The sequence below is a fragment of the Aptenodytes forsteri genome, unplaced genomic scaffold (genome assembly GCF_000699145.1).
Source record: "Aptenodytes forsteri isolate BGI_AS27 unplaced genomic scaffold, ASM69914v1 Scaffold260, whole genome shotgun sequence".
NCBI lineage: Eukaryota > Metazoa > Chordata > Aves > Sphenisciformes > Spheniscidae > Aptenodytes > Aptenodytes forsteri.
In genome coordinates this window covers 1899701-1910683 of record NW_008795557.1, presented here as the reverse complement: position 1 = coordinate 1910683, position 10983 = coordinate 1899701, and the positions used below count along the sequence as shown (strand labels likewise).

The 10983-nt window shown below is 43.9% G+C and overlaps 1 protein-coding gene across 4 annotated transcripts in view; it reads right to left on the bottom strand.

Moving 5' to 3' along the window:
- Positions 1 to 10983, bottom strand: part of TSNARE1 (t-SNARE domain containing 1) — a 337590-nt gene that overhangs the window by 214730 nt on the left and 111877 nt on the right. For all 4 annotated transcript variants that reach the window (XM_009282164.1, XM_009282165.1, XM_009282163.1 and 1 more), the window contains one exon: positions 6724 to 6846. In XM_009282164.1, coding sequence (XP_009280439.1) covers positions 6724 to 6808 — 85 coding nt within the window. In that variant the 5' untranslated portion in view covers positions 6809 to 6846. The remainder of the gene's footprint in view (positions 1 to 6723; positions 6847 to 10983) is intronic.

Genomic DNA, 10983 nt, shown 5'->3' with positions numbered 1-10983 from the left:
TTGCCCTTCTCTGGACACGCTCCAGCACCTCAACGTCCTTCTTGTAGTGATGGGCCCAAAACTGAACACAGTATTCGAGGTGCGGCCTCACCAGTGCGAGTACAGGGGCACGATCACTTCCCTAAAGTCAAGGTACCTCTACTCATACAACGAGCAGACTGCGGGGAGAGGATCTTCTTAAGCTACTTCTAATTTGACTGTAATCGAGTGGAAAATGGAGCAAGCTATTCTGGGAGGATGAGATGTTTAAATGCATTTCCAGCTGAACGCTGCCTAAGGAGAGGGCAGCGTCTTTGCTTTCCGATTTTCTGTTAAAGATTGGGACCACTGGCATGATTTTTACATGTTTACAGTAAAGTGGCTTTGGATGACCAAGACTAGCAAATAAAATTGGTAGAGAAAAAAATGTTTATCTTTACCCAAGAGGTTTTTGGTTTGTGGGGTTTTTATAAAGTGCTATGAAGTTTTCAGCTCACCCTCCCATATTTCATTAAAACATTTATTCCAATGGTGTGTTCTGGTTTTGCTAGTTATATAAATAAATGCATAACCATTCAACTTCCCTGAAATACTGAGATTATAGCGAAACATTTATTGTAATGTTAAAAGTGCCAGAAGGGATAGGGCAGAGGTTTTCAAAACAAACAGTTTCAAAGTTAATTCGTGTATGAAAGTTAATTCTGGCAACTCCTTTTGCTATAAAACACGTTGTTCATTATTCTTTAATATGTTTTCTTATGTTTAGGCTTATTAATTCATTAAATCACTGCTAAGATCTCTAAGAACTGGATGTAAAACAGAGAATATCCTCTAAATTTAGTGAAACTGGACTAAGGAAATAAATTTACAACGTTTGGAAGTCTTGCATGATAGCAAAGAAACAATATGGAACAATTCCTCTGTAGATGCCACAAAAAGCTTTTTGAGGTTGTCTAGTGGGAGAGATCATCTTCTCATGATTTTTTATATTAATTGCATGTAGGCTTTGACCAGCACTTTATTTCAGGCCAATTAATAACTTATTTAATACACCACCCAAGTCCTCTACGTCTGTGTCCCCAAAAATTCAAGAAAGTATGACAGAACCCAAGACTTAGAAGTGAAGGTCAATCATTAAGACTCTCAGAAACCTTTTACACGACATTTGACAAGCCATTTTACTGTTTAGTGCTGTATAAAATAGAGGAAAGATCATATTCTTTACAGTCCAGGTGTAACCTTGGAGTAATATTTGTGAACCCATCTATGCATGGCAGATAAAAGGTGCTACAGGTCACACTTTAAGTCCTTCCTTCCATTCTACACTTGATGGGACTCCATCCCAAAAGCATGTTTTGCTTATATTCCTGAATGTGATCAAGACACGGTCCAATCCTTCAGTTTTAAAGGCTTTAACTTTCAAAAAACCCCACCCCTAATATTGCATAGTAGCTTTGAATCTCCCTAAAAGATTCAAAGTTTTTGTTCTTGCTTTCTTTCACTGCTTTTAACTCTTTCTAACACTCTATACTAAGGACACTTAAGTGCACGGTTGGGTCCCTCATTGCTCCAGCAAGGAATAGTTGCCACGACGAGACCTAGACCACCTTCCAGACCCTTTGGACAATGCTGTACGCTGCAATGACCAAGGGTTTCAGAGTCCCTTTAATAGCGTTGCAAGTATTGGAAGCAATTCGAGAAGTTAATGCAAAAACAAAGCAGTATTCAGGTCCCAATATAGCAAAAGGATTAACCACCTGCTTAATATTAATTAACCTCAGGGGGAACTCCTTGTGTATTTAAGAGTTTGTTATGTGCTTCATTCAGCACTTCGCAGTATCAAGATGTGAAGCTGGCAGTGGATTCCTTCCCATGGTTTGCCATCAGACCCAGAGCTGCAGTGAGACCATGTGATGGTCAAGCCACAGTGCTTGGTTCATACACGAGCTCGTGAGTGAGTTTTGTCTACAGAACATCTACCCCAGCTTTAGCCATTGGACCTGGGTCTCTAGCAGAGCTCCTGCCATCCCCGTGCCACCAAAGGGGCCACGACCAGTGTGAGCATCTCCCTCCCCACGCAGCACATGAGCTCTGCGACTTCACCAGCCTGGAGGCAACAATGAACCCCAAGGTGGGTTTTTTAAGGACAAGCCACTTTCCAAAACTACTAAGAAAAGAGCAAAATAGGATTGGAGAGGTACGAAGAGGACAGAAGGATGGTCCAACTGCTAAGACAGGACAAAGACAGTGTTGCCAGCACTTAGACGGGACATTCCACCCAAGAGCTGGTTGGTGTACCAGAGCAGCAGATAGGTGGTAGAGAGGGGAGGGCAAAGAAAATTATAGACCCAAGTCCTGGAAAAATGTTAGAACTAATCATTTAACAATTGCTAAGTATTGAAATTATAATTAGGTGATATATACCCAGCGAACACTGCCAAGAACAACTTGCATGGACCAATCTAATTTCGTTCTGTGACAAGATAACCAACCTAGCAGACAAGGAGAAAGATGCACGTGCGATAGTATCTTGAGTACAACTCTGGCCAGCGTCCTGCACAGTATCTTCACGAGCAACTGAAGGAAAAATGGTCTAAATGAAGTCATAGTAAAATTAAGCATTGCCAATGGTCCCCTGAGCGCACCCAGAAACATTGCACCTCTGGAATATGAAATTACCCTCACCCTTTCAAATCTGGCATTTAATGTCCAACGTACAGTAAGGTTGATAAAAGCAGTGTTAAAAATTTCCTGGCTTGTGGCATTTTAATTCAAGCCATTTGAATTCCCTGACCTCTGTGCCTCCCTGTGTACAGCAGGTTTTGTTCATTTTCCCCACAAAAAGACAGTTTTGGGAAGATAGGTTGAACATGGTAGAGAGTGCACATTACACACATCAAAATCATAAGAATTCAGGGTTTAATTCCTACTGCTGTACAGTATTTGGTCTCCATTTATTTCAGACATGTCACATTACTTAAAAAAAAAAATCTTTTGAAGTCATTTCAATCTTTTTCATTTCTCAAGTTAAAAAAATAAAAACAAAAAGAAAAAGCCCAACAACTCTCTACTACCTACTTTCCAACTTCTCCATGCCAACACCAATGCCCAGCTAAAGCCCAGAGAAGGTCCTACAAGGAAACAGCGGAACACTTGGTTTTACAGGGATTTTTGGGAGCAGAATGAGGAGCGGATGCAGATGCTGCAGAGCAGGGACATGGCTTACACCTCCACCTGCCACTCCTCGCTGTTCTTCAGTGGCTGTGGGACGACACCGTCAACCCCCAAAACCGCTATACTCCAAGTAATCCTGGTGGTCTCCCTTGTGACACGCCTTAGGGTGCTCTCCAGTTAAGGCTACAGAACATTAGAACTTTGCTGAGCGCAATCTCTCTTTCCTCCCAACAATTTCCGATAGGGAAAAAAAAAAAGTATACTGGGTTTTTTTCCCCAAGAAATCCTGGATATCGAGCAACACCACCAAAAGCAGAGTTTGAACCAGAGTTGTCTGACACCCAGGAGTCCCAGGCAAACCAAATTCCCCAAAAAAACTGCCTCCGGGATTCCTCCCAAAACTGCTTCAAACGGAGCCTGCGGATCTCTCTAATTAGGCTGGTCAGCAAGGGCAGCCACCACACGGCCCGATGATGGGCTGTAAGCCCATCCATCATCGCGTCAGCCCAGGGCCAAGGGAAGCACCTTCAAGTAATTAATCTTTCCCAGCCTGGGGAGCGCATTCGGATCGAGCATGGAGGAAATGCAGCCAAGATGGACAGATTGGTATTAGGACAGAGGACACCCTCTTGGTAGTACCACCCTTTATTAAAAAAAAACAAACCCAAAACCTGAGTCCCCTTTTCTTTGCTCTCTTTCATGAAATTAAAGATTTCAAAAATGAAGTCCCCAGCAGTTCTTTTTTTCCCCATCCCACTGTATGACCACTTGCTGTGACAAGCCTCCAGCTCCTTGGGCGAGCTGGGGCTGCCGAAACCTGCTTGTTCTTTGTATGTGACTTCCATGCCAATTTATTACCGAAAGGCTATTAAGCAGTGCCATTCCCACCACCTTTACTGGTGCAGGATCTCAGGGTTTTCTGCTGGATGCCTAGAATATCACCGCTGGACTACACACCACTGTCGGACAGTAACTATCTGCAGGGATGCTTGTACCTGTTTTTATTTATTTGTTAGATATAAAAAGAAGAGGTTTAGAGCACATGCAGAACATGTCCATCAGGGTCTCCCCCCCGTGCGAGCAGACATACGTATGCCGGCAGGAAGGCCACGCTCTTTTGTTCCAGCCATACCATGATCTAATACAGTGGGCAGTATTTCTTAGCAAGCCAGTCATCCGTCTTTCAGAAGCAGGAGGCAGACGATTAATGTTGCATTACCCTCTCCTGACACTTAATTAATGACAATATTTGGGGATACTACAACAGAAGACATCTGGCATGTGTTACTTAGTCTCCCATGGCGAAGGGGCATGGGGAGCTACGCAGGTTCAGATGTAACGTCTCCGATTGAGACACACAGAAAGGAGAAAAGTTTCTCCAAGTTGCCCTTGGCCAACGCAATCAGGTTCCTTCCCTTGCAATCCTTTCCACAGGGACGCCTAGCCGAGGGACCAACTCGGTATTTAGCAAGTCCACAACCAATTTTGGCTTGCTGGAAAAATCAAGCCTGGAGGACCTTGGAGATGTGTCCATTGCGATGCCACCCGACATGACGTGTGCACGCATGAAGGGGAAGCCAGCACTCAACTCCAAGACGTAAGCCAACATGTTAACAGGCTCCGGCTGGGCAGCCGACAGCCCGTGGCTGTCTCGAGAAAGCTGATGTTTCTGCATCAGCTGCTTTTTGCAATCCACTGAGGGTGGCTTCAGCGTCACATCGGTAACCACCAAATGATGGGCAAGCTGGACACAATGAGGTATCTCTTCAAATATTTAGAGATTGCAAGTGTCTTGAATTATTCAGTGCATTTGCATTAAAAATAGCGGTCCTTTCATACAGCACAATAAGTATTCATGTTTTTTAACCTAAAGTACAATTCACTGAGATTCATCGTTTGTCTAGTCCACATTTCAATTCTCTTTTCTTATGGTTCTTTCATTGTGCCCAAGTATCCTATTCTTCCTTGCTTTTATGCCTTTAATTTTGCCTTGTAGAATAGCCTAAAAATCACTATTTACAACTGAACAGACAACTCGCACTTACTTCAATACCTTCTCCCTTTTCAAAGGAAAAAAATCATAATTACACCCAAACTCATAAGAAAACAGAAAACCAGGAGAAACCTCTATGCTTCTTTTATATTTCCATCCAGGGGGAACAGCTATTTGCAAAACAACGAAATGTTTCCTGAAGAACATTTGCAACCCTCAAAACTTGAAAACCAAGTCAGGCTGCATTAATGAACAGCCCAGTCGAAATCAAAGGCAACTGAAGAGAGGGGTGATGTTCTTCCCCAGTGCAAAGCGGTAACACAGCCCTTTGCCATGTTACAAGGTCCCCTTTCCTGATAGTTCTGCAGAGGTCTGAACTCTCAGTCACGTCTACACCGTAGCCACTGCAGCCTCACCCTGCGGTGCAAGCCAGACCCAGGACCAAAATTAAATGCAAGAATATGCTCCAGCTAACAAGGCCTGCTGAAAGCCAGGCTAGATTAACCCAGATCTGACCCTACAGCAATTGCCCAGATCGGGATCTGGAGCACATCTGGGCAGCTGGAGATGTGGTCTTATCTGTCCATGCTCACATGGGCTGGCCTCTCCAACAACAGCTCAGAAGTGGGCAGGATGAGACCTACCTTCCACCTCCGTGCACGAACCAGCCCCATGTCAACAAGGACAACCGTTGCACTACCAGTGTTCTGGCAAAGGATGCCTCCTACAACGTGCCTGCGTCAAGAAGGGGACACAGTAGAGTCAACGCCTTCAACACACAAAAGCAGGAGGTTATAATCATTAGCTGCACTCCATGTTATGACAGTGACATTATGAATTTGCTTTTATGAAGCGCAGCTTTGACTTGCACATTTGGGACCATTTCAGATACACAGGTTGACACCTGGATGCTTTTCTCTTTCTATTTTAGTGTTTCTAGAGTCCTTCGGGGCAAGGGGGCAACAGATAAGAAAAGCACATCTGGTCTTTGCTTAAAAACATGCCACAAAAATAGAATCCACAGTCATTTGCAAGACACTGTTCATGGTTTCAGCATTTCCTGAGCAAGTTTTTGACCCTGTTGCCACATCCGTGCGCATTTCCCAGATTCAGGCAGCCTCCACAGCAGTTAAAGTTACCCTCTGTGGAAGCACAGCCCACTGCCCTTTGCACATCTTCTCATCTACTCCCATCATCTGTGTGCCTACCGCCAGCCACAGAGCAACCATTTGGACAAACTTCTTGCAAAGGTTCTGGGTAGATGAGGAAAGACATGAGCTGGTCTAAAGAATATGCTACATTTCTTCTTGTAGTCCCCCAAAATACCTCCAGAATCCTCATCAGCCGCTGCTCTTCCATGTTGCAGCCTCAAGTCCTGAGCATGGTAAGATGTGGTGCCTCACCATACAAGTCGAACCCAACAGAAGTTTGGTTTTCACCTTTGAAAATCACTACCAGAAATGACCTCTGGAGAGAGTGTGATATTTATACATCAGCCACAGTGAACATGAGCAAGAAAAACTTCAGTCCCCAGGGAGTCAAGTAGAATAAATTACAGCAAGGGATCAATACTTTACCGAGAGGTTGATAGCCTTGTCTCGAAGGGCCGCCAAACGGATTCCTGCTCCCAAATCCACTCCCATCAATGGATCCATAAGACATTTTCTAGATAGCAATGGATGCGGGATTATACTTCAAACCTAAGAAAACAGAGAAAAAGACAGATACAACACTGTTAAAAGTCAGTTAAACTCCAGTATTCTAAGAAAAAAGGAAAAAAAAAGGCAAATGAAAAAATACAGGACTATCTCCAAACTTCATAATGCCTACTTGCAGAAAAAAAAAACCAAACACTAAAATCCAGGTCTCCTGGACTACAGCTGATCTTGGGGGTAAACAAGTCATTTGACCTCCCTGTGCCTTATTTTCTCCAGTGATAAAGGGCAACCATTTATCCGTTTCAGCCACAGCAAGATTTTTAATTCCTCGCTGTTCACAAAGAGCTTTGAGATCCTGAGCTGGTAGGCAAAGACTAGGCACTCAATCAATGCTGTCTTCTGGAACATTACCACTATGCAGCTGGCTAGGAGTCTATCCATCATACTGCAGTCTTGATGAGCTCTCAAAAGAGACAGTTTACTGCCATATTATGAGCTCCTGGGCCTTTAGTATAAATATTGGAGCCAAAGTTATTTTTCCTTGCTCGTTTAAAAAAAAAAAAAAAAAAAAGAAAAAGCTGTAAGGCCTAAGGTAGCAGCAGCAGAATGAAATCCATGCAGCACTGTCAGAGAAAGACTGCTTCTTCCCCCTTCCCATCCACAAGCGTTGTCTCACCATGGGCCCCAGATACCCTCCAGCATATCAGCAGAGTCCCAGGACTTAGATATTAAAAATAGTTCAACTCTGAGGCATGGAGATGTCAATGGCAAAGGAAGAGAAGACATAAAGGTGCTGCATCAGTTGGGGCATGATACAGGACCAAAACCCAGCTGCTGCTTCCTTACACCAAGACTGAAAAAATGCCCCAAACAGGGAAAATCTGGAGGCTGAGGATAGAGACTTACTCCCTGAAAAAGGTAGAAGACAACGCTACCTACTGGGTAGCCCGTCATCAAGCAGCGATGCAGTGACGCTGCAGTATAGCAGCATGGGAGAGTCCAGTGGAGAAGACACGTTGGCATGAGATGGCTAGGAATACCACCTTCCCTCCATGTAGGGAGTTGCTCTGTCTTATAAATGTCACTTTTTAACTGAAGGACAACCAAAAAAACTGGGCCAACGAACCACCCTCTCCAACAAGCTTGTGCAACCCCTTCAGCGCGATGGCAGAATCATAGAATGGTTTGGGCTGGAAGGGACGTCTAAAGGTCATCTAGTCCAAACCCCTGCAATGAGCAGGGGGATCTTCAACTAGATGAGGTTGCTCAGAGCCCTGTCCAACCTGACCTTGAATGTTTCCAGGGATTGGGCACCTACAGCCTCTCTGGGAACCTGGTCCAGTGTTTCACCACCCCCATCATAAAAAATTTCTTCCTTATAACTAACCTGAGTCTCCCCTCTTTTAGTTTAAAACCATTACCCCTTGTCCTATCGCAACAGGCCCCACTAAAATGTCTGTCCCCATCTTTCTTATAAGCTCCCTTTAAGTACTAAAAGGCCGCAAGAAGGTCTCCCCAGAGCCTTCTCTTCTCCAGGCTAAACAAACTCAACTCTCTCAGCCTGTCCTCATAGCAGAGTTGTTCGAGCCTCTGATCGTTTCTGTAGCCCTCCTCTGGACCTGCTCCAACAGGTCCATGTCTTTCTTGTACTGAGAAAGATGTCAGGGTGTAAGGCTGGATGACATGAGATGCAACACTCCGTCCTGGGCTTGGATACTCAAACTGCACATGGCCTGGACCAGCCACTTTCCCTCTGACATGCATAAAGCTGGGAATGGTCTCCAGCTTGTAAGAGCTCCTTGACACATAGAATCATTATTAAGGTTGGAAAAGACCTCTAAGATCATCGAGTCCAACCCTCAACCCAACACCACCATGCCCACTAAACCATGTCCCTAAGCGCCTCATCTACACGTCTTTTAAATACTTCCAGGGATGGTGACACATGGCCACGTGTTGCATGATGTCCTGATGTATGCACTGCTAGATGCCTCAGCAAAGGGCTGAAGTCTCTTTTGGGGTGCACTGACACAGTGGTGTACTTGCAACTATTTCTTTGGTTTGTCCTCCCTGGAGAGCAGAGCACCAGAAAATTCCCAGTTCTGGACTGTACTGGGAAGAGTCTAACGGTCTCAGGCACTTCTTGTACTCCAACCCAAACTATTCTATGATTCTATGATTCATTCTCTTTTTTTCTTTCAAAGTTTCAAAACCAAGCAAAAAATTACTGCTGAGATTTGCCAGACAGGGAAACTCCAGGACTAAAGGAAATCGCTCACCATCCTCCCTTAATTGGGCCAGACACATATGAGGACGAAACTGCCTTGAGAAAGCAATGGATGGGAGCTAAATCCATTAAAAGTGGAGAAAATCCAGAGTACAGCTTCCCCACCCAGCCTCAGTGTACCACGTACACACATAACTGGCATCTGAGGCTGCAGGTACCCCTAGACCATAAATCTTTAATTTTAGGAAAACAGTTTTCAGTCCAAACCTATGGCAGCCAACGTGCAATAGCCCAAGCAGCCAGAGAAAGGATGAGTACGTGCATTTGTGTGTGCATTGAGGAGACAGAAAATGAAGTAAACAAAAGGGAAAGTTAAAAGAAGCCATCCGTGAACCATGGGTTTCCAAGACACTCAACAACACAACAGTCGATTATGTCCAGCATGTAAAAATATAAGCACCACAAAAATGTAATAGATGATGTTTTGATGGAAGTTCTTCATCACAACCACTAACCACTACAAGAAACAGATGAAGATTCACTTGGGAAGTCTGCGGTGGCCTTGGGAAGAAATCTTGCCTCTCCCAGGTCTCAGGTTAGCCCACAACTACCACAGCAACACAACCTCCATTGCAAAACACAACCCAAGATCTAGCAAAACGCTTACCTGGAAAAATAAGGGCACATAGAAGACAGTTACAGGAACATTTCTGGGCAGGGATAAGGAGTTATCTTATTTTCTTTACCTCCCAGCATGGCTACAAATTAAGACTGTTGTAAGCAGGGAAGTGGGGCAACCACAGGTAAACCGCCTCTCTTTACCTCCCAGCATGGCTACAAATTAAGACTGTTGTAAGCAGGGAAGTGGGGCAACCACAGGTTGAAAACCGCCTCTGTACAGAGGTTGGTCCTGACCCATCCTTTCTTTTTAGAGATAAGCAAGTGGAAGCATTTGCTGCCACGACGTCCCCAAGGTCACATACAACAAACGTGGAGTGAAAGTCTACACCATGTTGTAAAATGACTTGATTACAACTGGGCAAGTGTTTCTTTGGCAAACAGTGAATGCATCTATTTTTTCCCCAACAGAGTGGTGTGAAAGGGGGAGAGAAGGAAGGCTTTTAGAGCACTCCAAATGTTTCATGTTGATTTATCATTTTCAAAGCATGCTTCCATTTTAAAACTTTTTCTCCCTGTAAGGGGAAAAAAAAAAAGAAAGAACTGAAAATGAAATATTTTGTTTTAGTTTAACCAACCTTTTCAGAAACAACCACTCCCACCCCATCCTACTAAACCACTGAAATATCCCTTATTCACACAGCTCCAGAACCACACTCCTACCCCACAGCAATGTATTTACAGGAAAATTTAACAGCAGATCTAAATACCTTTAATTTGATTGGCAATAACAGCGTTTCCCTCCCCATTCCCATGGCACCTCCCAAGTCTTTTGTCTACTGCTCCTCAGGGAGACTTGTCCAATTTACTGCGAAGGCAGTTTGTACAAAATGGAACAAGCGTTGCCTAACATACTAGATACAGAAAAAATAAAAATAAAAAAAGGAGAAAAATAAGAAAAAGATTTTATCACAGCTTTATCCTCATCACCTAAAATACCAACGAAGGAACAACAATACCCAAGCCAGACTAAAAGGACATTCATCCTGCCAGAGGCATGAATTTGTATTTTAATGACATGCAACTACTTCTTGCTTTGTATATCCTGTAGAAGTCAATCATGCAGTGAGGATAACAGTAGGATGTAGGATCTCAAGGAAAAGGTTGGTCCATGTTTCTTGGATTGGGAAAGATACTGGCAGGCAAAACCAAGCGGGCAAAATTATTTAAAAAATTCCCCTATACACATCAGTCTCCATTTAGAGGGACATTCAGATGGCCAGCATAGAATCACAGAATCATAGAATCATTGAGGTTGGAAAAGACCTCTAAGA